The 27,920-nt window shown below is 44.5% G+C and overlaps 1 protein-coding gene across 2 annotated transcripts in view; it reads right to left on the bottom strand.

The window, feature by feature from the left end:
• Positions 1-27,920, bottom strand: part of BCAS3 (BCAS3 microtubule associated cell migration factor) — a 3,998,327-nt gene that overhangs the window by 93,583 nt on the left and 3,876,824 nt on the right. The window contains exon 24 of one of the 2 annotated variants that reach the window (XM_086954924.1): positions 21,911-21,986. The exons of the other annotated variant lie outside the window; for it this stretch is intronic. Within the exon in view, the coding sequence (XP_086811050.1) occupies positions 21,911-21,986 (76 nt within the window). The remainder of the gene's footprint in view (positions 1-21,910; positions 21,987-27,920) is intronic. 2 annotated transcript variants of the gene reach the window in all.

Raw genomic sequence — 27,920 nt, 5'->3', positions numbered from 1 at the left:
AAAGTCAGTCTTACTCATTTAATGTATGTAAATTTTGGCAAGACATCACTACCTTAAGTTAGCTCCATCTACAGAATCTTCTCAAGGGTAACTAGTATACCAAGTATTTGCAATGCAATAGGTCTCACATTTAAGTGAGTTTGAGCTATCTTCATTGAATGAAAATTCCTTTTATTTATGTGTTTTGATAATTTATAATTAACACATAAATAAAAGGCATTGTCATTTACAATGCTAATAGCGTAAACTCTTGTAAATGCGAGACCTCGGCCGCCACTGTCCCGGGCTGCTTGTAAAGTCAAAGCAGTCATGGCGAGCTAATGTTGCAGGAAAACGTGTACCTGCAGTAGGTGAAGCCCATTAAAGAAAATAGTGCTTATAGACTAAAGAAAACGTACTGTGTAACAACAGAACTAAAAGGGCCAGTCCTCATGGGAGATTACATATAAAGACAAGGAGGTACTAAAGAGGGACTCACAACGTATAATGAATCTGAATACAGCATTCACGAAGGACAATGACCCAAGCCAATGACACAGGGCAAGCTCCTTCATTAGGGCGGAGGAGCGTCGCCCCACTGCTTTCTCGCAGTGTGAGAAGCAGAAACATAAAATGGTAAAAGTACCATTTTATGTTTCTGCTTCTCACACTGCGAGAAAGCAGAAGGGTATGCCTGATTGGTCGGCCCTCTGGGGCAGACCAAACCAGTCATGCGCATGCAGCCTACATAGAGAAAATGGCCTCCACAAACGGCGCCCGGCAGGGCGCCGTCCCCACAAATCACAACGCTGCCATTGCAGGGTTGTGATTGGCTTATGGGAGGGGCGAGAGGCTGCCTGCTTCCTGTTCAGCAGGAAAACGGGACCCAGCCAAGAGCTGCGACGTTGCGGGACCCGGGAAGGCAAGTTTCTTTTTTTATAATATTTAAAGACCCCTGCGAAAACCCCTGTGCAAACTCCTCACCCGCCCTCCCCGGCCGCGACTGCAGTGGCAAATGTGGGCGGGGCTTCAAGTACATACTCCAAATCAGCCTGTCTCGCAGAGCAGCGGATGCGCTGCCCAGGCTCGAACTGAAAACAAAAAACAAAAGGTATTAAAGTGGAAGCTGAACGTCATCAGTTTACCTTGGCCTTGCCTGCTCCCTATTCTTAAAGTACACTTATTCAGAGCAGGATAGAATGCACAATTTTATATTTATTTGATATTGTTGGATGTTAAAATTTACAATCTCAGGAATGACGAAATCCTTAAGTATGAAAATGGAATGACATGGGTCAAACAGATATTGACAATAGCACATTGTTATACAGACCACCTTCGTTTTGGGAAAGAGAAGGTGTAGGCCCTTCCTGCCGCCCTGGTACTCGGTGCTGCCCATCTCTCCTTGACAGAGGTTACTAATGGTCTAGCTATCACTAGTGCCGGGGGTGTAGAGAGGCACCACAACCCCGGGGTGATCAGGGCCACTGAACCCTAATTAAGACTGTGTTGTACTACCGAAGGGGCTTTACGGAGGCCATTTTCCCTGCTTGCGTTAAGACTGATGGCACCAGTGCTCCACCACTGAGTGCGCAGTCACTGCAAGAAGCACGCGGTGGCAGGCCAATAAACGTGCCCCATAAAACGGAGCTTGTCCTGTATTCCTGAGCAAAAGAACATGATATTATACTAGATAGCAGGAATCTCTGGCCCGCTGCCACCGTAAGCTCTTTCAGCATTTTACACGGGGTTAAAAGTGCATTGGATAAAGGAGCCTGCATTTAGAGAGACAAGGCGCTTCTCTGTGGTCCTCTTAAACAGGACTAGGGCTTTAAAAGAGGGACTCAGATTTCCGCCCTGGGGAAGATCTGCTAAGAGCTTAGAATGTTTGGCTGCTTGGAAGGCACTTTGAGAAGAGTGTTCGTTCTTTGGGGGAAATATTGCGTTTTATGAGAAAAACCCACATGAGCCTTAATAAAAAAAAAAAACAAGAAGTTACAGAAAACAGATCTGTGCTGTGAAATCCACAGGGGACAATGCTCTTGTAAAGTTTAACAAGCATTGACAAAGCCAATAGGTCTCATCTATGCAAGAGCTACTGGCTTTGCCAATGTGTTTAGCCATGTTGTGCACCGGTGTGGCTGCTGTATATCATGGCTAAATGTTAGTGGAGTGGAGTGACATGGCGAGGGCGTACAGTGGTGTAGAGTGGATTGGCGTTGAGTGGTGAGGAGTGGCGTGTCGTACAGTGGTGTAGAGTGGAGTGGTGTGGAAGGGCGTAGAGTGGAGTTGTGTAAATGGACTTGCATACAGTGGAGTGGAGTGTCATGGATTATTGTGCAGTGGCATAGAGTGCCACAGACTGGAGTGGCATTGTGTGCCGTGAAGTGTTGTGTTGTGGTGTGGAGGGAGTAGAGTAAAGTGAAAAGGCCTAGAGTGTTATACAGTGAAGTGGAGTAGAGTGTTGTAGAATGGAGGGGCACAGAATGTAGTGTTGTAGTGTGTCTTCAGTAGAGTGGAGGGGCATGGAGGGAGTGGAGAGTCGCAGAGTGGAGAACAGTGGAGGGGCATAGGATGGAGGGGCACAAAGTGGAGTAGAGCAGTTTGGAGAGGCATAGAGTGCCGTACAGTGGAGTGCTGTAGAGTGGAGTAGAGTATCATGGAGCAGAGTGGAGTACAGTGGCATGGATTGGCATAGAGTGAGCTCACTCGAGTAGAGTGTTGTAGAGGCGAGCGCGTAGCTTGTCACAGAGTTGAGTGGCAGAGAGTGGAGTAGAATGCGGTAGTGTCTAGTGGCATAGAGTAGAGAGGAGTGCCATAGAGTAGAGTAGAGTGTGGTAGAGTGGTGTGATGCAAAGTGGCATGGAGTAGTGTGTCATAAAGTAACTGAGTAAAGTGATGTGGAGTGGCATAGAGGTAGTGGAGTAAAGGGGAGCTGAGTAAAGTGTTGTAGAGAGAAAAAGCATAGAGTGGAGTACAGTGACCTACAGTGGAGTAGAGTGTTGTATAGTAGAGTGACATAGAATGGAGTGTCGTAGAGTAGGGGGCATGGAGTTGAATGTTGTACAGTGGAGAATAGTGTAAGGGCATAGAGTGGAGTAGAGTCTTGTGGAATGGCAGAGTATCAAACAGTGGGGTGGGTAGAGTGTCGTACAGTGGAGTGACACAGAGTGGAGTATTGTACAGTAGAGTGGAGGGGCATGGAGTAGAGTGGAGGGGCATGGAGTGTTGTGGAGGGAGTAGAGTGTTGTAGAGTAGAGAACAGTGGAGGAGCATAGCGTGGAGTAGAGTCTTGTGGGGTGGCAAAGAGTATCATACAGTGGAATTATTTAAATCTTTTCTGGAAGATAGGGAACAACTGGTGGAGCTTGACCGGTTTAGATCTTGCTTGTTCTCCTTTCCCTGCAGGGTGCCCGAGGGCTCTTTATTGAGTCAGACACTTTTTAATTGTTATGTCACTCCCCTTTGCACCCTAAGAAAGTAATTTGGATTCACGGTAGTCTCATACACTGATGACACGCAAATCGTGGCATCCTTGGGTGGTGTTCCAGAGGACAATGCTTCTATATTTAATGGCTGTATGCAGGAAGTTGGAAAATGGATGTCCAAAAACTGTAATAAGCTGAACGCAGGAAACACTGAGGTGCTTCTATCTGGGCATTACACCTCTTTCTGGACACCTAGTTGGTGGCCGCAAGAACTGGGAGAACTTCCTAACCCGGTGACCAAGGTAAAAAAAAACGTAGTACTCTATTTTGACACCAAACTGTCTTATGAAGGTCAAATTAATGCTCTTACCTCCTTCTGTTTTTTATGATCAAAACTCTCAGGAAAGCTCTACTTTTAACTCTTTTAGACCTTCAGAAAGCTGTAATCCAGGCACTTATTCTATCAAAAATTGATTATTGTAGTGCACTCTTCTATAACCTCTTCAGCGCGGCGCGAATTCTCGCGCTGTGCTGAAGATTCTAAAAACGGGTTTGGTCATGACGGAACTGTTCGTCATCAGCACAGCCCAACTGACGCTGATGACGGAACCGTTCCGTCATAAGCATCGAAGAGGTTAATACTCAATCTAAATTCTTAAACAAACTGCAGGTTCTCCAAAATGCGACAGCACGTCTTTTGCTTGCCATCCCTAAATACCAATCATTGGTGCATGCCCTGCCAATATTGCATTGGCTGCCAGTGAGAAGGTGAATTGAATTTAAGTCCCTCTGCATTGCCTTTAAAGCATTACATGGGCTTGGTCCTGATTATGTTACACACAGATTTATGTGGTATGTTCCAGACAGACAGCTTCATTCAGAATCATCTTTTATTCTTGTAACTCCAAGGGCAAAAACAACATCTTGGGGGTGGGGAAGTTTTGTGGCAGGCACAGTCAGCCTGTAGAATTATTTGCCTTTTGCACTTAAGAAAGAAAACAATCTTCTTATTTTTTGAAAACTTTTAAAAACGAGGCTGTTTATCAAATAGAACGAGGCCCTCAACAAGCCTTTTCCATTTCCTGTTAGTCCCTTTTTAAAAAATCAGATCTTCTACATCTAGACACCCTTGGGTATTAGTGCACGTTACGAATTATAATTTCATTTAATTTCCTTACAGTGGAGTGGAGTAAAGTGGCATGGAGCTGCATAGATGGAGTAGGGTGTTGTGGAGTAGAGTGTTGTAGAGTAGGGTGGCATAGAGTGGAGTTGGAGTTGCTTGTATAGAGTGGAGTGGCAGAGAGGGGAGTAAAATGTCAGAGTTGAGTGGCAAAGAGTGGAGTGGCTTGTAGTGTGGCACAGTTGAGTACTGTATCATAAAGTAGCGCTGAGTACAGTGTTGTAGAGTAAAACTACATAGAGTGGAGTAGACTGTCATACAGGGGAGGGGTACAGAGTGTCTTAGAGTGCAGTGGCATAAAGTGGAGTTTTATAGAATGGGGTTGAGTGGAGTAAAATGGGGTTGAATGGAGTAACGTCGTGTAGAGTGGGGCCTAGTGTGAGAGTGGAGATTTGTAGAGTGGAGTGCCATAGAGTGGAATAGAGTGTGGTGTAGTGGAGTGCCATAAAGTAGAGAGGAGTAAATTGGCATTGAGTAGTGCAGACAGAGTGGCGTACAGTATCGTAGAGTGTTGTTAAGTGGAATGGCAAAGAATGGAGCAGACTGTGGGGCGTAGAGTGTCATACAGTGTCCTTGAGGGGAGTGGCACAGAGGGGAGTTTCACAGAATGGCGTAGAGTGGAGTAAAGTGTTGTAGAGTGGAGTAAAGTGTCATAGACTGGAGTAAAGTGGGGTAGAGTGGAGTGGTGTAGCATCGAGAAGAGTAAAGTATCAGAATAGAGTGACGTAGAGTGGAGAGCAGAGTAGAGTGTTGTACAGTGGAGTACTGTGTGGTGAAGTGACATAGAGTGGTGTAGTGGAGAAGAGTGGAGTAGTGTGTCATAAAGTAGAGTGGAGTAAAGTGGCATGGAGTGGTCCAGAGGGAGTAGAGTAAAGTGTTGTAGAGTGGAGTGGTACAGAGTGGTGTAGAGTGTCATACAGTGTCTGAGTGGAGCAGACTGTAGTGGCATAGAGTGGAGTTTCATAGAATGGAGTGGAGTAAAGTGTCATAGAGTGGAATAACACACAGTGGACTGTCAGAGTGGAGTGGAGTGGTGTACAGAAGAGGGGCGTATAGTGTTCTATGCAGTAGATTTCTGTGCCGTAGAGTGGAGTAGTGTAGGGTAGAGTGGCACAGAGTGAAGTGGAGTAGAGAGGAGTGTCACAGAGTGGAGAGGCACAGAGTGCAGTGGCGTAGAGTGATGAGGCGTAGAGTGGTGTGGCGAGTCAGAGATAAGTGGAGTGAGAAGCTACTAGCATTAGGCCCACCGATAGCGAAACGTAAAGTAGCTTGTAGGTGGCGTAGGGGCAGAGCTCCTAAATTCAAAGAGCGGCTTTCAGATATGATAATGTGTCGGGAACAGGCCATTATATATATAAATATGCAGAATTTCTTCCCCCCTCATCGAAGCACAAAGACATCTGGGACTCCCTTAAAACATACTTTCTTTCCATACCAGACACCACACCATATGCTTCAGGAATGTAGGAGGTTGAGAGGTAGTAGAGGATAGGGCGTGGGGTATAGTGAGTCCAATACCCTACGGGATCAGCATAGAAGTGGTGTCCTGCATAAGATCAGCACGCACAGACAAAAGAGACGCTGGGTACTGCTTGACCACTCCATAAGCAGAACCACAGGAGAATCACACACTTATGCTAACTGACTCATATATCGTCCTTAATATACGACAATTAAGAATTGTATTAAAAACGAGGCTGTCGCCCATGTTGTATTATATTTCTCTTTCTCTGCGTTTCCACCTTGGAAGATGAAGGTGTACTGTAGATATTCTGACATTAACTGAATGTAAGATATACTGTACGGCCCATCAAATAAAATCATTGTATATTGTTTTATTATACGATGCGCTGAGCTTGACTTAAGATGTACTGTATATACAACAATTTCAATAAAGCAAAAAAAAGATAAGTGGTGTGTCGTTGAGTTTTTTAGAGTCGAGGGGAGTGGTGTGGAGTGTCGTAGAGTGGAGTGGCATGTCGTAGAGTAAAGTGCAGCAGCATATCACAAAGTGGAGTGCCGTGCCGTAAAGAAGATTGGTGTGGGGGGGTGGAGGGTGGCGTGTCACATAGTGGAATGACATGTCATAGAGTGACGTGGAAATGAGAGGCGTGTCTTATAATGCCATAAAGAGGAGAGGCTTAGAGTGGAGTATAGATTGGTGTAGAGTGGAGTGGCGTACTGTGGAGTATGCAAGGTGTGATAGCCCACTGCCATTACAAACAGCACATTTTCAACTGAAATGACCATTACAACTGCAAAGACATACAGTTTTACTGAGAAACGAATACAGCATACAAACAATAATGTGTGGAAATGTCCTCTCCTAGTATATGGATTTGTTTTCATTGTATTAAAATATTTGTTTTCACCACACTTCAGAATTGCAAAAAAATGGTTTAATTTTCACCGTAAGATTGTCACATAAATCCTCTCACTTTAAAGTCATAGAAAGAAAAGTAAACACCAAGTTCCCATGGAAAACAGAACCTGACATTTGACCTCTATCTGTGAATGCACAGCAAATGTGACAAAATATGAAGATTATTCAAAGGCCTGTTTACAGAAAGTGAGCTCTTGGGGAATAATACAGTAAATTGGCTATGCTCCACAGGAGGGATTACCGGACAGCTTAAAACAAATAAAGCCAGCCGATCGAAAGCAAACAAATGTGAGTTACAAAGCAAACTCTAAGGTAAGCAATGGGCAAAATGCGTCCTCAGGGAAGCTTTCAGAGAACCAGATATTGTTAGCAAACCAGATAACGGCACTGTCTGGTAGGCTTTGGTCTAAAAATTGAAAACAATAGTGTTCATTCTTTCATTTTAACGCCTCATCAACTCACTTTTAGGACAGAGTTTAGTTTGTTATATTTATTTATTTATTTTTGGGTCTTATAAGGCGCAACTTAGCCCAAGGGCATCAAGGCGCCAAAATCTATATCTAAAGGCTGCAGAGATTTTAAACATTAGTGCATTGTTTCGACACCAACCTATCTTAAAAGGTAAGTATCCAGATTCTTTTGTTATTGCTTGATGCTGTGTTTAGTATGTTTTGCATAGATCCCATGTTGGCAGTTAACCAAAGGGAAGCATGTGAATATCAAATTTGTTGCCTAACATCAATCATATCTTCAAGTGTGGAAGCAGAATTCAAACTGAGATTCCTTGTTTAGACAGTCTGTGATTTTAACTACTAAACCACTTCTCCATTTAACCTACTCAATTCATTCTCTTAGGCGTTGTGTTGCTCCCAACTCCCTCAACATTAATCCGCTGTCAAATCCCTCACCCAAATTTGACTGGTTATTACACCACCCCCATGCCCTCTCATCACAGCTACTCTTCCCTGCCAGAAGGAGCAGCAGTTAGGTCAGCTGAGCAACTGACGGAGGCCTCGAGTGACTGGATGGAGTAGAGCCCTCCAACCAGATATTTCACTACTACCTCACGTCCAAACTATCTTAACAGAGGCCAAAGAACATAAAGGGGTGGCCAAGCCATAATATTAGTCAAAAATGGCTTAACAGTATTTAAATACTATTAGGCTTTTTGACAAGTCACCTCTAAGTTGATCAAAGGTCTGTGCAAATATTGGCCATGTATTTCATAGAACCTTCTTCCATTTTTACCAAGGAGTCAAACATAAGGAGGAGCATTCCGGGATTATTACTTCAAGTGTTAAATAAATTGATGCACATTCCACTAGCAATAGTGTCAAGCTCTTCCACCATCAGTGGGCTGGCATAAAGACATCTATAAGAATCCAAAAATGGGTTGCCGCACAGACCTTCCCCCACAGAGTAGAAGATACGTCTGGGTGGAAAAAAGGTTTATTGACTGCTAACCAAAAAAAGGGACCACTGGACAGTTGTTTATCACTTGCACCCAACAGTTATATACAGCAGTTGAATGATTATGTATGACTTGGTGAATGTTCCATTACTAGGGGGAGTGGCCGGACTAAGATGGCTGCATAGTATCGGAGCTCCACCGAGTCCCCGGAAACCAGCGGCCATCCTAGAGTCCGAACGATTGCCTGTGCTACCTTCGGCTTCCGGATTTGAACAGCACCTCGCGCCCTGAAATTGCAGTCCGGGAACTGCAGCGCCGTCAGGGTGCGTGGGGCGGCCTGCCTGCTTCCTTGGGCCGTGGCCTCAGTTTCGGCTAGTACATCGTAGTGAGCGGTGGGCTGTGCCTCCACTGCTGCGGCACACCCGTGAGCGGGTGCTGGCGGGTGGTGCCTGAAAGTGCACGACTGGCACAACGCTCCTTTCCAGCCGCAGACACCACAGGACGTTCCTGAGCATCGCAAGGCCCTGGATTACAGGAGATTGGCCTCGAGGGCGTACCGTGGCCCAGGACACACTGCCACTTAATATAAACGCCTGAGGTATCACCAGGGAGCCAAATTTGAGAGCGCCCCCCCCCCCCTGGCTAGATTTGGCTCCCTCCGCTTCCTATAACACAGCAGGGCCTATCCTGCTCTCCCTGGACGGTGGGGAAGGGAGCATTTGGAAGTTTGATTTGCCTGGAGAGACGATGGGCCACATTACCCAAGTTGCGTGGCAGTGTGGGGCAGATCTTCCGCTTTAAGGGGTCTAAATGAGGTTGGATCCTCCATGGTGGTGAAAACAGCCGGGCAGATTCTGCTTGCAACAGCCAGATAGTTGGCCCCCTTGACAGATAACATGCACAAAGGCACTGTTAAGTGCAACTGGTGGTTGAGGGATCTGAATAATACGCTGCTTCCCGATGGAGTGACTGCGGATTGACTAGATTAAGCATTAACTGGCCTACTGCGTCACCGGTCCTTTCGGTTACTTCTTTCCTGGCTGCACCTTCCCAAGGCCATAGGTAAGGGAGATCCGAAACAATGGAAACTGCCTTTTGAAAAGGTTGGCGGCAGTACTGACACGACTACTAACACGATGGCGGAGGGAGACGATCTGGCTACTGCGCCGGCGCAGACCCATGTGCTGGGAAGTGATGCACTCATGGCGGAACTTAAGGCTTTCGAGCTTCAGACACGCGCTTCAACGCTCTTGATAAGCGGCTCAAGAAGATGGGGGCTCGATTAGATCACCACGACAAGCGGCTTGACATTGCGGAGGGCAGAATCTCAGATTTGGAGGATGGCCCTGCCCAGGCTACTAAACGCCTGGAGAGGATGGAAGGCCTATTGAAGAACATCGCCATAAGGAATGAGGACCTTGAAGCCAAGGGGAGACACAACAACATTCGTATTATGGGAGTGCCTGAATCAACTAATACGGGCCGCCTGGATGGGTTTGTTGAAGGCCTACTAGTGGACTTATTTGGTCGTGAGTACTTCACTGCTATTTTTGTTGTTGAACGTGGGCACAGATCTCTCGCACGGCCTAACCCTGGCTATCCGCCCGCCCCATCATGGCACCGCTTCTGAACTTCAAAGACAGGACACTGTATTGCGGATGGCTCGAGAACGAGGATTGATGGACTGGCAGGGCTCCTTCATTTCCCTATACCCGGACTTCACCACGATGCTTAAGGAGGCTTGCCGAAAATTTGCGGCAGTCAAGGCCGCACTACGAAAGGGAGGACTAAAATATGGAATGCTGTACCCTGCGCCTTTGAAGGTAGACGCAGATGGCAGGTCAAGGATTTTTGAAACCCCAGCAGAGGCCCAAGAATTCCTCAAAACCTGAGCAAATGCTGGGCCGCCTAGGAAATCACCCACTCTGTAACGTTCCCCACAGTTGCCAAACTCTGGCTCCAGTATGGAACTGTTTTTAGTGAGCTGAATGGCGTAAACAGTGCAGACCGTTGATAAGTAGTGAGTGTTATTGTTCTGTCTTCCCCTGCTTCTATTTTTTCAGGAATGTTCAAGTATTGTACTTTGGCAATATGGTACTCTTTTGCAGCATGCTTATGGTTTCCGGGGACAAGGCGAGATGTTGCCTCCCCCCCCGTGCGTTCTCACTTCTTGTTATGTTTCTATTTGGTAATTGTGATAATTGCTTTACACTATTGTGGGGTGTTGAGATTTCCCCTGTACTGAGAAAGAGGGGATGGGTGGGGGGATGTTGAGGGGGTGTTTTTTTCGCTCTATGGTATCATTAGTGCCTGATGCAACTTGCTTACTATTGCGTTCCACGTGCTAGAGTTGACACATGCATGCTTTTTGTAGTTCTGACCACTTGTGATGATGGTGGGTAGGCTCTCCACTGTCTCTGAAATTAACTTCCTTACATGGAATGTGAATGTGCAGGGATTGAACAACACCAGGAAGGGGAAACATGGGTTGAATTATTTACAGCACCATAAGGCTGACATTGTTTTTTACAGGAGACACACTTGTCCCCTACTACTCCGGCAACGTTTGCCACTAGTTGGGCGGTACATCGCTATTTTTCAAATTACAGCACCTATTCCAGGGGACCTGCCATACTGATTCATAAACGACTGCCCTTCCAACTAAGTCACATTCACACCGATATAGCAGGTTGTTTCACTTTGGTAACAGGGCCACTTATAGGATACTACATCGCTTTCATGTGTATTTATGTGCCGAATGTTGATGATCTAGCTTTTTTCCACTATCTGCGTGCTTTGTTGCTTCCCTTAGGTGTAGATTACATATGATTAGGGGGAGGGGGGGATTTTAACCTTCTTCTGCAGCCTACAATTGATAGCATGTTAGATTCCCCTGCCACAAAACCCAGTGCCTGCAGGAAGCTTGCTGACATATGTGACTCCATTGCCTAGTGGATTTATGATGCATGAGTAACCCCGATGACGCGACATTTACACACTAGTGTCACGATACTTGGACATGACTGAACCTTTGGCTGATCTCACACACAATGGCCCCCTGTTTCCGGTCAATGACCCATTTGCCCAGGATGTATTCCGATCGCTCACCGGTCATTATGCATAACCGTCTACCTAGACCGGAGGGTTGTGAAAGGCAGTCGAGGTTCCAGGGACCAGCTTTACCCAATACAGTATTCTCTACTGAAATTCGGGAGTCAAAATTGACATATTTGGATCTAAATGTGGGCTCAATCTGTTCATGGGCAATACTCTGCGAGGCATTCAAGGCATACATAAGGGAGAGTGCATTGCAAAACACGCTGGGGTCCTTAAATCATTGAGAAGTAGCATTGCTCGAATAGAGGTCCGTTTAAAAGCCCTGGACGACGAACAACTTAGACATCCAGACCCGGCTAAGCAGGCCAGCTGGAGGAGTTCAGGGAAGCCGTGAAAGTGAAACAAATGTTTGGAGGAAATATGCCCCTACCAGACGGTACGGCGAAGGGGACAGACCGGGACGCACACTGGCCCAATTATTGAGACCATCGTGGGGAAAACATACATTACATCTATCCGTTCCGATGACGGGCAGATCCATACGGACACTGCTGAGATTAGTGACGAGTTCCATCGCTACAACACAACTTTATATACTGCACGCGCGACACATGACTACGATGACAGTAGGTCCCATTTAAATAAGATTGCTATGATATGGTTGGGGGATTATATGCAAAAGTTCTTAGCGGAACCATTCTCGAAGGAAGAAATTGTCAGCGCCATTAATGCTCTGAATGGTGCAGCAGTTCCAGGGCTTGATGGCTTTTCCGGTATATTTTATAAACACTATGAAGATATACTTGCCCTGTTCCTTCTTGAGGTCTATAATGAAGCAATAGAAAAAAATATACTGCCCCCCACACATTGCGAGGCAGTAATTGTCTTGCTTCCCAAAACAGGCAAGGACCCATATAGCTGCGGCTCTTATAGGCCGCTATCACTTTTGAATTTGGACTATAAAATCCTTGCCAAAATGATTGCGTTGAGACTGGCATTGCTCTTAGATCGTATCATCCCCCCAGTGCAGTCAGGCTTCGTTCCCCACATGTCTAGTGCATCAAACTTGCGTACGTTGTTTTCGGTGCTCCTTAGAACTGCGCCGGAGGTTCAGACTGCGGCGGTCCTGCTCAATTCAGAAAAGGCGTTTGACTCCTTGGAATGGCCTTTTATATGGGCCGTGATGAGCATGCAGTTAAAATATTATCAAATCCACGATTATTTCGTACATAGCATGAAGCTTGTAGAACCGTCAGATTCCAGCCTTTGAGACTGTATCTATCTAGCTAAAGATAGATCACTGATCAGTGTTTTAACTCTTATAAAGAAGATGTTTGTGGGAGATTATCTGCACGATGGAGTCAGAAAATGGAGTTTATTATTACTGCTAACACTATTTTTTTGCACTTACCAGTATCTGTAAGTCCGTACATTCCCCTAATTTGAGGCTACAATCATATAGAACTATTTGCTCACTGTACTACACCCCTGAATGGATAGTGAAATGGTCACTAGATCGAACTAGATGTAAAAAATGCAATTTATTCGCAGCTAACTTGCTACATATGTTTTTTCAATGCCCGTCACTAACAGAGTTCTGGCGAGGAGTCAAAAAAACAGTGTCTTATAAATTCGGAAGATCTATCTCATTTACAGTATCAGATGTGTTACTGGGTCTTCAGACTGGAGACTCTATTCAGAGAGAACTTATAAATATCCTACTGGCTTGTGCTAGGCTAGCTTTAGCTCGGGCTTGGATTGGACGGTGCCCACCACTGATGGTGGAATGATGGGGTATTGTCAAAGAAATATACAATATGGAGCTCGCACTAGCTAAAACCAGGGGGGCCAGGTCGTTGCATAAATTGGAAAAAAATTGGGGAGAATTTGTGTAAATGTAAAGATAAAATCTATCTCTCTTTAAAACTCTCATGAATTTCTTTTTACTCCTCTTTTCTTCTGCTCCCATATCTCTCCTTCTCTTTTTTAATTTTGATGTTAAATTACAGTTATACTTGCCTTTTTCTCTGGACATAATGGAGTTATGATTTTTTTTTTATGATCTGATTGCTACTATGAGCTCATGTTATCAATAAAAATGAAAAAAAGGAGTTCCTAAATTGGACTTAATAGCTATGATTCCAGGTCAGCAGCTTCACCAATATGACACATTTCCTCCAGGAATGACTGGTTCAGGTGGCTCGAACAATTGGGCACGTTTAAAAAAGTTTGAAAAAACACTGCCGGCCATGCAGGGTGTTAGGAAAGTAGCAAGCCACCAAAATGTTAATTATTGCATGCATAATTCGTGGGGTATGCTTATGATGTTTCAATATTTTTCCACAAGCCCTAACAGTTGAGGCAACAATGGTCGTTGCTAAAACAAATATTATCTAATCCCGATCACAGGGCCTAGTATAGTGGGAGAATTAATTGAACTGTTTAATGAAGAGAGAAAGAAGTGATTGATTTATTGTACCTAAAAAGACCAAATAATTTGTCTCTGACGTGAATGCGTAAGTGATGGTGAGAAGCTGTTGAAAGTTCAGACACAGTAAAGATGAGAGGATACACATCTTAGTGGAGCCCCACCTGTTGAATCATTTGTGAGCTCAAATAGGCAACCCAATATTGGATGCTTTGAGAGGTCTGCGTGGTAACAAGTTCTTGGATTTTTTAAGAGGTGGCGACCCATTGTTGGATAATAATAATAATAATAATAATAATAATAATAATAATAATAATAATAATAATAATAATAATAATAATAATAGTGTTTATAAAGCGCCTGGTTACGCCAAACCGGCGTGTCCCCGCGCTAGGGTAAGAGGAGGAAGCAGAGCCGAGAAACCTCGGCCTAAGTCAATATGACGTTAGAGGCATGAAAACAGATGAGTTTTAAGATCCTTCCTAAACTTCAACTCGGATGATTCCATCCGGAGGCTTAGAGGAACTTTATTCCAACTCTGAGCAGCCAGAAGCCGGAAGAACCTACCTCCCACCCTAGCCTTCTTAACTTGGGTACTAGCAACAAGCCAGTTCCACTCGATCTAAGGAGCCGTGCGAGCATATAGCAGGTGAAAAGATTCCTCGAATAGGAAGGGCCCGTGCCTTGGATGATGCGATGGCATATGCAAAGAGCCTTAAACATCACTCTCTTCCTTACTGGAAGCCAGTGCAGAGTGTTCAGGTCTCTTTTGGAGGGAGCCCTCCTAGGTTGCATAAGGACCAGCCGTGTGGCTGCATACTGCAAAACCTGGAGTCTGTTGAAACATTTAGCTGTGGCACCCAGATAGAGTGTGCTATCATAATCTAGGCGAGATGTAACGAGGGCATGCACCAGCGTCTTCCTGGCCTCTGTAGGGAGGAGATCCATAGTTTTCCGTAGGCTTTTAAGGACTCCGAAACACGTCCCCATTACACATCTAGTATGAAGTTCATACGAGAGATTGGAGTCCAACCATACACCCAGGTTCTTCACCTGGGTGCATAGTATAAGAGTGGGACCCAGGCTCGAAGGCCACCACGCTGACGACCACACCGACGTGACACCCCCTACCACAAGCACCTCGGTTTTATTTCCATTAAGTATCAGGCAGTTATTAGCCATCCAGGAGGCAAGCTCCTGCATGCATGCCCTGAAATTGGAAGCTGCAGAGTCCAGTGCCTGTGATAGGGAGACCACCAGCTCGGCGTATGACACGACCCTTATTCCAAAGCCCTCCGCTATCACCGCCAAAGGCGTAACGTAAAGGTTAAACAGGGTAGGACTCAGGGCCGATCCCTGTGGCAAACCCTGTTCCAATTTGATGACTTTGGAATAATAGGCACCTTGTCTGACCTGAAAGCTTCGCTCTGCCAGAAAGGATCGCAACCATTTTAGAGCCGGCCCTGAGACATCGCCCTTATTCAGACACTGCAGCAAGGTGTAATGAGCCACAGTGTCAAAGGCGGCGCTCAGGTCCAGAAGAATAAGGGCCATTGTTTGCCCACCTTCTGCCCCCTGTCTAATGACTTACGTGGCAAGGAGTAGAGCAGACTCTGTAGAATGTAGAGCCCGGAACCCAGATTGAGAGGGGTGCAGGAGACTGGATTCCTCAACATGAACCATTAGCTGTTGGTTTACTACCTTCTCTGCCACTTTAGCCAAGTAAGGCAGCAGCGAGATAAGTCGTAACTTGTCGAGTTTGTCAGGGCTGATATTCATTTTCTTCTGAAGTGGCAGAACAGTTGCTTTTTTCCAACTACCAGGCACTGTGTGCGTTGTAAAAGATACCTCCAGGAGATGTCTTATATCGGGCTCAAGGATGACAATACTCTCACCCAACAGCTTAGGTGAGGCAGGATCTCTGGGCGAGCCAGACTTAATGCTCAGACAGAGTAGCTCAGGGGGGGGGGGCGATGGTGAAACTAACCAGCCTCATGCCCTCCCCAGCTCCTCCGATCTATTTCACAAATTACGTGCCCATCTTTAGGGTCCCAGGAAAGGAGGAATACATTTTCTCCACTTTCTCTGAGAAAAAGTCCGCAATCCGGTTGCATAACTCAGCCGAGCCCGCTATAGGCGCAGCAGAAGCTGCAAGGGAGGAGATCTCCTTGTAGATTTTAAATAGCTCTTTTGTAGAATTTCCCGCTGCCCCAATTCTATCCTGGTAGTGAGTAGCCTTGGCCCGTCTGATGAGCCCATGATATTTTTTCTGTTTTTCAAGGTACTCCAATCTATCCTGACTTAAAAATCCCTTTCTTCATCACCTCTCAAGGCGTTTACACTCTGCTTTAGCCAAATGCAATGCAGTATCATACCAAGGTGCTGATTTATGTGCCCTACCCGGAATCTTATTTGCTAACAGCGGGCCGCACTGTTTAGTGCTTCTGTAATGCGACTCTGGTCAGACCATGGGACAGGGAGGGGGGTGGTTACTCCTATATCCTCCCAATTAGCAAACATGAAGGATGCACTGAGAGGTCCATGTGGTGACCAATTATTGGATGTTTTCACATGTCTTTGTGACAACCCACTGTTGATGTGTGAGAGAGGTTCTTATGGCAAACTATTGTACACTTTGGGAGGTATGTGGGATGACACATTGTTGGATGTTCTGAGAGGTCTGTGGGAGGACATTGTTGGATGTGTCAGAGAGGTCTTTATGGTGACTCGTTGAATGTTTTGGAAGGTCTGTGTAGCAACCCATTGTTGGATATTTTGAGAGGTCTCTATGGCAACCCACTCTATGACGTTGAGACCTCGTTTTTTATACATGCGTAAAACACAACCAAACCTCTGACACACAATACCACACATTTTAAACAAACAGCCATCTCATATTTGAGTGTTGTACACTACATACTTAGTCTGGCTGTTTAAATAAGCATAGCGCTGTTTAGAAGTTGGAATAGACAAGTGAAATAGTAGGGAGAGGATGTGGTCCATCGGCTAGACTGCTGACTTTGGTGCTGGAAGCCAGGGTTCGAGCATCGGGGTCGCGTCCACATCCTGTGATTCTGGGCAAATCACTTAATCTAACCGTGCCTGAACATGTTATGTAACCGGTGCTCATTTAAAGCGCTCCAATACCTTCGGGTCGAGTTTGCTCTATATTAAATCTGCCAAAAAAATTAAATAAATACGACCGATTTCCTGAAGTCAGGTTTTTACCAAACCCAATTGTATTTCCCTTCTCAAGGACTTTTTACGTTCTTCCCACTAGAATAACTGAGCACCTGCTTATTAGAGGCTGTGTTCAGTTTCTGTTTGATGATGTCATTCTAGCCTCTAATTACTGCATTATAGAAACTGAATAAAAGAAGGTGGCCAATAAGGCAAATTTAGCATTTTATGCTTGAACGGCTCGGCCGGGAAACAGCTAGTCTGTTGAAATTGCGAATTTCTACTTCCAATATATTTGGCATTAAACATGTATTAGACTTCTACAGGCTTCCTTGAGTATATTTTAATTCATAATGTCTAGTAGAGGTTTTTTTTGTGGAGGCCTGTTGTTGCGTGTCTAGAGAGAACATAGCAAACGACAACACGATAATGGACGGAGTGATGAAGCTTTTCAGCCACTCACCCCCAGTCAAGAAATCTGGGTTGAATCCATCGTTACAGCACTCCATCCATCATCCTGTTGTGTTTAGCTGGGTGTCTAGAGGGGTCAATGTGGCGACCCACTGTTGGCTATATTAAGAGGTTCGTGGTATTGTTGAATGTATTGGAAACCTATTGTTGGTCCTCTTGAGATATATGTGGGGCAGCCTACTGGATATTTTTGAGGCGTCTGTGTGGTGAATCATTGTTTGATGTTTTTGTGAACAGCGGGTGAATTCTGGGTGTCTGCAGATTGAATGTAGAGGTGGTCTGAGATGATGTGGATACTGAGGCAGATGTGCCAGTGAGCTTGGGTAATGTGTCCATATACCAAAGCCTCATCTGATTTTCTGGAATTATTACCCAATACAATGGGGTTTGGTGTTCCAACACCAAAGAAAACTGGGTGCAAGAAAACTGGACCACTCAGAATCAGTCAGAGAGGAATCTCTTGTGGTAATTCTGCTATGCCGGGTCATAATGAGGGCCTTAAGTGTGTTTTGCTCAACAGTATCTTCAATTCTCTATGCAGATGACATTTTTCTTTTGTATATAGTGTAAACGTGCTTGTCCCTTTAAGGGTGGGGGATTATTCCACTGTAGCTAGGTTGCAGAGGTTTGAAATCACTTAGGAATTGGTGGTTTCCTACTTAAGACAGACAGAGGGCAGCTGTCTGTGCATGCTACCAACACAGGGCGACTGGAGGATAATCTCAGTGATCTCTGGCCTGTGGCACGTAACACTTCTAATGACGTGATTGTGTCCTCGCCACACATTTGCCCATCGTATCTTTTAGATGTCTTAAATACACAAATAACTAATTTATTAAGGCTACCTCCTGAAAACATTTACCACTATAAAATTGCTATTAATGGATGCTTTACCGTTGCAGATTCTTTACGTTAACGGCTAAATAGAAAGGTGGAGGCTGGACTTTGCTAGATTGAAACGTGTGTTCCGAAGGAAAAATAAGCATTGGATGATGAAAATACATCTACAAACTTCAAGTATGTCAAAGAAATACAATTTTCAGATGTAGAAATATGTGATTTTGCATGCAGACTTGAAGAGAAAGGATGGACACCTTTAATGAGTTTGCCAAACCACTTGAATTGTGCAAATTCTGTGTGCGGAAAATCTGTCAGTATACCAAACCATATACCATAGGAAACTTGGGATAGTTCGCTTGGGGAGATTCATAAATGTGCAGATATTTGAAGGACAGAGAGCCATTGCATCCATCACTTGGATCCACAAAGGTGTAGGCATTCTATGTACAAAGTTCTATTGCATCCATTAAATGAATCCACAGATATGCAAATATTCAAAGGGCGGAAGCCCATTACATCCATCACCTGGACCCACAGGTATGTAGATATTCTACAGACAATGGCCAAATGCATCCATCACCTGTTATGTAGATATTTGAAGGACAACGGTCCAATGCATGCATCACTTGGAAAAACAGATATACAGTACAGATATTCAGAATTCAGAGGCCCTTTACATTAATAATTTGGATCTACAGATATGTATATATTTGAAAGGTCCGAGGCCTACTACTTCCATCACTTGAGTCCACAGATATGTAGATATTTGGAGGACAAAAGGCCCATTGGATTCATTACCTGGACCCATAGATATGCAGGTGTTAGGATTGAGGCCCATTGCATCATCAATTACATTCACAGATATGTATATATTCGAAGGACAGTGGTCCATTGCATCCATCAGTTGGATTCAAAGATATGTGGATGTTCACAGGAACGAGACCCATTAGATCAATAATTTAGATCCGCAGATATCTAGGTATTTTAAGGACAGAGGTCTATTACATTCATTGTTTGGATCAGCAGATATTTGGAGGTCAGAAGTTCATTACATTCATCGTTTGGATCCACAGATATGCAGATATTTGGAGGACAAATACCTCTTATATCCATCACCTGGATCCAAAGATATGCAGCCATTCGAAGGACAGAGGCCAATTACATTCATTGGTTGGATCCACAGATATGCGGATATTCAAAGGAAAAAGGCCCCTTGCATCCATCACTTCGATCCACAGATATGTAGATATTAGGACAGAGGCCCACTGCATCCATCACTGGATTAAGAGAAATGTAGCTACTTGAAGGACACAGAGGACCATGGCATCCATCATTTGGATTCACAGATATGTAGACATTTAAAGAACAGAGCCCTATTACACCCATCACTTGCATCCTCAGATAATTTTGTGTTGCAGCATTAACATAGAGCTTACAGCCCCTATGGGGGGCGCTTGCCGTCATGGGTAGAACGCTTAACTGCACAGGGTGTATAGCTGGAAGTCTGCTCTCCTTGTTTTGATCCAATATGGAAAGTGTTTCCATGTCATGTGTGACAACCACTGAGGTCTGATTATCGTGTTATAGGACGTAGTGCTAAGGAGTGTGATGGATGAAAAAGTGTGAACAAGAGGTGAACATTTCATGGTTTTCAGCAAGCTGGTAGCTTTGTACAGCTCAATAGTTTATTTATAGGTTATACATTATTTCTTACGGTCACAGTCCTCTTAGCCTGTTACTGCACTGGGCTGTCTATTCTGAAATATTTGGTTTAAAGTTTATGCTCCTTCGCGTATGTAGATATTAAGAACAGAGGCCCACTGCATCCATCATTTTGATCCACAGATTACTTACCACCATGGATGTTGTGCGAAGGCTAGTGAGACGTGGGCTGATCCAAAAGAAACTCTAAAGGACCTAAGCAGGGGGAGGGGCGGGTGGCCAAAGTTACAGAGCAGAAAGCTCAGGATGTGTTTCCTTCTTAGCGGATGCCTGCAACATGTCATTCAATTCCCTCTCCGGCGTTCCCAACACGTGACAAGGCTGTAAAATGCTTAGAAAAACATTATTTATAATATCTGTTAGACGAGGAGACATTGTTTACCAGACCCGATGATAAATTCTCACTTGCAAAATGCCTGTCTGGGCTTTGTGGGAGTCATATGGTTTTTATTTTAGCTGAAAATTGAATTCCGTCTTGATAACGCAGAAGTATTTCAAATGTGTTTGCAGTATAAAAAACACGATATCAAAACATTTCTACACACACGCACGCATATATATGTGTGTGTGTGTGTGTGTGTGTATAGATATATGGAATAGAAAGAAGGGGAGGTTGGAGAGCGAGGATTTTTATAGTACTGTTTAAGGGAGCGAAACGTTCCCCTTGGAAAGCACTCTAATATGATCCGTTGTTTTCTAAACTAGACTCCACCTTTGTATTACCTTTCGAAAGGTGTCTGCATGTTCCGCCCCACAGACAGTATGGCATCATTGCATTCATTAGATGAGTGAGGAGTGGGACACAACACTCACCTCATACTGTCATTATGTCATTTCCTTAGTAAAAAAAGCTACGTTCAAGCATTAAGTGTAACAAAACACTCGACATTTACACTGGAAAATCCTCTAGTTCATGGCACTGATGGTGGTTCTTGAGTGCTGTGTACAGGTCCGGTTTGAGTATGACCAATGAATATGCATAGAGCCCTGCCTTGAGATAAACAGCAGGTAGCTGAACCTCCTTAATATTTATTGCAGAAATCCTGAATGCCCAGATCGAATCTGTGCCTCAGGATCAGCTGATTGTACGTAATGTACTTGGCTCATCAGATGGGAAATAGGATGTTTCGAGTGTTCTTAACAAAATACCGCCCTATAATCCTAAAATGTAAAGATGCAAAATATAACCTTAAACATAGGACAGAAGGTTGCAATTAATAGTTAAACATGCTCTCCATGTACTAGGGCCTCTAACACCAGAACACATACAAATGACATGCAGAAATGAACAAGCTGCCACAAATAAAGGGGGGTGAAATGTGCATGTGTGATGAGAGGGTAAACAGCATGTTAGGAAGGATAAAGGGAAAAGGAGTATCTCAAGCATATTATTGTGGGGTTCAACTCAAAGTGCTCAGTTGGGGGACAGAGTTATCAAAGTGCGTACTCCATTGTCTATAAATGGCTCAGACCCTTCGATAAATCCGACCTCCGGCCTTTATCGCAAGCGCTCCACATGCCGAATTTGTTCACAGTTTTCACCCAATTACCAGGTGTCTCATTTTTAGAGTCTTGCAAATAGATAAGAGGACAATACATTTCAACAAATCACAGATCCAGTGGCCCTTAGTTACGATGGTACCACAGGTGCCCGAGCTTGCATACATCTTCCAAATAGGAGCGCATTTTCAATCCCGAACATAGCAAAAAAGGCCTTCAACCAATGCTATCTCCAGGTAGTGGACACGGCAACAAGACATTCACTGAGTAAAATGAGAAGGGAGGATCCAAATGTTGAAAATCTTATAGGAATCAAAGTGATGTTTCTCACCTCTGCTTTTTCCCCTTTAGAGACTTGTCTGGAGACGGGAAATTAGAGGCGTTAGAAGTCTTTGTCGCTCTAACTGCTTTGAGAACAAACAAAAATTAAGAATGTAAAAAAGAATACGTTCACCTCCGACAATTTTAGTATATAAGGCACTGGTTCTCGCAGACATTTTGATAAGACAAGCAGAAGGAATTACAAAACAACCAAAACCAAATTTCACCTCCACCCATCCCATTAGTGCGTCAGGTAAGGAAAATACATTTAATTCAATTAATTTACGAATTTAATTCCAAGAATAAGAAAGTCTCAATAAAGGTACCTCTTTCAAATTAACATTATAAACACCACTCTCGGTTCTACTAATTTTAAACAACATCCTTAAAATCCGTCACTTAGCACCAATAGCACTCTGGCCCTCAGTACAAGTCCAAATCCTGGGGTGGGACATTGAAAAAACGCAAGATAAACCTACGAAACTAAAAGAAAAGCCGCCTGTCAATGAGAATATATGGATGCAACTGAGCAAAATGGATTGCATCAGGAGCTGTATCGACGGCTCGATTGAACAGATCTTGCTGAGTGCAACTACTATGGGTGGAAGCAGACAGCTGAAAGCACATAGCTGTGTCAACCGTCCGAAGGTCGGGGTGTGAATGCAAGCTTGGGGGCAAAGGCACTGCAACTGCAATTCTGGATTTGTGCCTTGGAGCTCATCTATTTTGAAAACTATCGAAGGGCGCTTTGTATCAGTCTGGCCCATCTCATTTTAAGCCATAGAGCAGGGCAGTCAGCAGTGGAAACCAATGTAGTAAAATGTTATTTCCACTGCCACAATGCACAGCACTACAATATCATATATACTCCACTCCAAGTGGGGCTGAATTCATCAATTTGTCATGGTATGGTGGTCCATTCCTAAATGCTCTTTCAGCTTTGACGATTTAGAAAAGGGGGTGGTGATGAACAGAGTGTCTGAGTTAAACAGACCACTCTTACCCAGTCCAAAGATCAGGGCTTGATCCATCACCGTTATTTATCTCACTGCCCCATCCCAGCTCAGAACCTGGCTATATGCAAATCAGTCTGTCCCTGGCCCAGTGCATCATGGGAACAGGGCAGACTAAACTACCAAGCCAATTCTTCACCAGAAAGGAGACAAGCTACCGGGGACCGGTTTCTGGCATTTCAGCCTTCTTCGGCCCGGCTTGCTTGAATCCTGATGGAGCAGTGAGAAAGGGACTCATGTCTGAGTATACCCTGCCACACCTATAGTGGCCAAAAACGATTTAGAAAAGGGGGTGGTGATGAACAGAGTGTCTGAGTTAAACAGACCACTCTTACCCAGTCCAAAGATCAGGGCTTGATCCATCACCGTTATTTATCTCACTGCCCCATCCCAGCTCAGAACCTGGCTATATGCAAATCAGTCTGTCCCTGGCCCAGTGCATCATGGGAACAGGGCAGACTAAACTACCAAGCCAATTCTTCACCAGAAAGGAGACAAGCTACCGGGGACCGGTTTCTGGCATTTCAGCCTTCTTCGGCCCGGCTTGCTTGAATCCTGATGGAGCAGTGAGAAAGGGACTCATGTCTGAGTATACCCTGCCACACCTATAGTGGCCAAAAACGATTTAGAAAAGGGGGTGGTGATGAACAGAGTGTCTGAGTTAAACAGACCACTCTTACCCAGTCCAAAGATCAGGGCTTGATCCATCACCGTTATTTATCTCACTGCCCCATCCCAGCTCAGAACCTGGCTATATGCAAATCAGTCTGTCCCTGGCCCAGTGCATCATGGGAACAGGGCAGACTAAACTACCAAGCCAATTCTTCACCAGAAAGGAGACAAGCTACCGGGGACCGGTTTCTGGCATTTCAGCCTTCTTCGGCCCGGCTTGCTTGAATCCTGATGGAGCAGTGAGAAAGGGACTCATGTCTGAGTATACCCTGCCACACCTATAGTGGCCAAAAATGATTTAGAAAAGGGCCTTGCTCATTGCACCATCAGGATTCAAGCAAACCGGGCCGAAGACGGCTGTAATGCCAGAAACCGGTCCCCGGGAGCTTGTTTCCTTCCCAGTGTAAGAATTGGCTTTTGTAGTTTGGTTTGCCCTGTTCCCATCATGCACTGGGACAGGAACAGACTAATTTGCATACAGCCAGGTTCTGAAACTGGGATGGTGCAGTGAGCTAAAAAACGGTGTTGGATCTAGCCCTGATCTCTTGACTGGGTGAGAGCTTTCTGCTTAATTCAGAGACTCTGTCCCTCACCACCCCTTGTTGTAAATATTTTTGTCCACCCCAAGCGTGGAAGGGTATTCTCAGATGTGAGACCCTTGCTCATTGCACCATCAGGATTCAAGCAAACCGGGCCGAAGACGGCTGTAATGCCAGAAACCGGTCCCCGGGAGCTTGTTTCCTTCCCAGTGTAAGAATTGGCTTTTGTAGTTTGGTTTGCCCTGTTCCCATCATGCACTGGGACAGGAACAGACTAATTTGCATACAGCCAGGTTCTGAAACTGGGATGGTGCAGTGAGCTAAAAAACGGTGTTGGATCTAGCACTGATCTCTTGACTGGGTGAGAGCTTTCTGCTTAATTCAGAGACTCTGTCCCTCACCACCCCTTGTTGTAAATATTTTTGTCCACCCTAAGCGTGGAAGGGTATTCTCAGATGTGAGACCCTTGCTCATTGCACCATCAGGATTCAAGCAAACCGGGCCGAAGACGGCTGTAATGCCAGAAACCGGTCCCCGGGAGCTTGTTTCCTTCCCAGTGTAAGAATTGGCTTTTGTAGTTTGGTTTGCCCTGTTCCCATCATGCACTGGGACAGGAACAGACTAATTTGCATACAGCCAGGTTCTGAAACTGGGATGGTGCAGTGAGCTAAAAAACGGTGTTGGATCTAGCCCTGATCTCTTGACTGGGTGAGAGCTTTCTGCTTAATTCAGAGACTCTGTCCCTCACCACCCCTTGTTGTAAATATTTTTGTCCACCCCAAGCGTGGAAGGGTATTCTCAGATGTGAGACCCTTGCTCATTGCACCATCAGGATTCAAGCAAACCGGGCCGAAGACGGCTGTAATGCCAGAAACCGGTCCCCGGGAGCTTGTTTCCTTCCCAGTGTAAGAATTGGCTTTTGTAGTTTGGTTTGCCCTGTTCCCATCATGCACTGGGACAGGAACAGACTAATTTGCATACAGCCAGGTTCTGAAACTGGGATGGTGCAGTGAGCTAAAAAACGGTGTTGGATCTAGCACTGATCTCTTGACTGGGTGAGAGCTTTCTGCTTAATTCAGAGACTCTGTCCCTCACCACCCCTTGTTGTAAATATTTTTGTCCACCCTAAGCGTGGAAGGGTATTCTCAGATGTGAGACCCTTGCTCATTGCACCATCAGGATTCAAGCAAACCGGGCCGAAGACGGCTGTAATGCCAGAAACCGGTCCCCGGGAGCTTGTTTCCTTCCCAGTGTAAGAATTGGCTTTTGTAGTTTGGTTTGCCCTGTTCCCATCATGCACTGGGACAGGAACAGACTAATTTGCATACAGCCAGGTTCTGAAACTGGGATGGTGCAGTGAGCTAAAAAACGGTGTTGGATCTAGCCCTGATCTCTTGACTGGGTGAGAGCTTTCTGCTTAATTCAGAGACTCTGTCCCTCACCACCCCTTGTTGTAAATATTTTTGTCCACCCTAAGCGTGGAAGGGTATTCTCAGATGTGAGACCCTTGCTCATTGCACCATCAGGATTCAAGCAAACCGGGCCGAAGACGGCTGTAATGCCAGAAACCGGTCCCCGGGAGCTTGTTTCCTTCCCAGTGTAAGAATTGGCTTTTGTAGTTTGGTTTGCCCTGTTCCCATCATGCACTGGGACAGGAACAGACTAATTTGCATACAGCCAGGTTCTGAAACTGGGATGGTGCAGTGAGCTAAAAAACGGTGTTGGATCTAGCCCTGATCTCTTGACTGGGTGAGAGCTTTCTGCTAAATTCAGAGACTCTGTCCCTCACCACCCCTTGTTGTAAATACTTTCAGCTTTGAGGCATGATATCGTGAAAAATGGTACCATAACAAATAACCCGGACTCTAGATTACAAAAAAATAAAATAATACACTGCCTCAAAATTTAAATCATACGCTGGTGGTCATTTCTTGGTACCTGGATTGAAAATGTAGAGTCTTTTGCACCAGTTTAGAAGAAACACACAATGTATAAACATGAAAACCACTAACCATGTTTGGAACCTGCTATGCCACTGGCATCTAACGATCTGGTCTTGTTCAACACTAAAGTCTTGCTTTGTGAAGAAAGGGACACCTGCGTGGCACCAGAGCTAGATAGGTAAAGCTCCAGCGCTAACGCTGAAGTGCCGCTAGGTGCCCCTAAGTACATTTACTGCTGCAAGTCGTGCGAGAGGATGGTGGTAAATGTGCCATGCCTATGCACATGGATAACATCTGGTCAACTATTACATGCTGATCTCTTTTCAGCTGCATACAAGCACAGCATTCACAATTTAATAAAACATTGCTTCTCAGACTGCATCTAATCTAATCTGAAATGATCAGCTTTCGAACAGCTTCTCACAGGGGTGCAACTAGGCCCAAAATAAGTGAGGGGGGCTAAGATAATGAACAGTGGGGACAGAACCATCTTCAATGTCTGAGTCAAACTTATTGATGATCACTCCCATTAGTAATTCAACAGTGTTAAATGTTGTATTTTTTAGCACATTGTGGTAGTAAACTTCGAAAGAACTGAAATGTTATGTAATGTTATGTATTTGTTGAATTGGTTGCAGCATAACGAGACTTAAAAAATATTTTGAAAAGATTTCACTGATCCCCCACCCCCCAAGCTGCATTAGAAAAATATAGGCTAATGGAAAAGTTTAAGTACATTTGTTTAGTTAATGTTATTTTCATATTTCATTTAACAGCACACATTTCATTTAAAATATTTGCAGGATTGGATGGTAGTACACGAGACGTCTCATACTGTCATAGGCAAAACACCTCGGGTCTAATTAGGATGACGGTCGAAAAGTCGATTACGTCGGAATTCAAACCAGCCGGTCATTCTGGCTAGTCGGAAACCCTCTATTATCCCTTATGGAAGGTGTTTCCTCCATCGGGATTATGATGTTGCTTTCCAACAGGCTTTCTTTGTCGGCCTACTACTGTGGCCTCCGGTTGGGGGCCGAGGGGGCACTTATTGTGCCTCCCTGTACTTCCCGTAAATCACAAAAGTGCCTACACCCGACATGTTTAACCAAAATTATTTATATGGAAAGGGGCAAGTATGAGTTTGACATGGTATTTTTATTTATACCTATTTACTTTATCAAATTTTTCTATACCTTTTTCAAAATTTCACCAAAAAGGAAAATACATTCATAATATTTACATTACAGTACATGACTATTTACAACCATATATTTACAAATTTCATACATTCCACAAACAAAACTTTTGACAAATACACATGAAAGATTTATAATTTCATTAAATCGAATCAATCAGAATCAAAGGAAAAAGACAAAGTCAAAACAAAGGAGCAAAGCCAAAAGATGGAAATAACTTATAAATCAGCCTTGACTGATTCAAAAACTCTTAATGATATTTTTTGCTCCTTCTGTTGTGCCGAAGCGTTTCTAGTCCAGGGAAACTAGTTCCCGGACTGTCATCAGGGCTTTGCCAGTTTTCTGTATAGAATGCAGAAAGAGATTTAAGATTTATTACTAGATTGCTACCTATTCCTATATCATGTTTTGCACAATTCATTTTCTGAAGGAAGTACTTGTCTTTAGTTGGATCATTTGCCTTGAAGGTCAACAAAACGAAAAAAGGCTTCAAGTCAGCCTATTTTATTCAAAGAGAGAACGTTTCGAACAACGGGGCGTTATCTCATTATCTGCAATGAGAGAAAAGTTGTTTTTAGGGGTGGGATCAGGTTTTATTGAGAAGTTCAAAAGGGGATACCCTGTTATGTTCATACCTTTTACACAGAGCTCAAG

This window comes from Lissotriton vulgaris, chromosome 2_1, assembly GCF_964263255.1.
Source record: "Lissotriton vulgaris chromosome 2_1, aLisVul1.2, whole genome shotgun sequence".
NCBI lineage: Eukaryota > Metazoa > Chordata > Amphibia > Caudata > Salamandridae > Lissotriton > Lissotriton vulgaris.
Note: the sequence above shows the minus strand (reverse complement) of the source record. Positions and strands in the feature narration are given on the sequence as shown.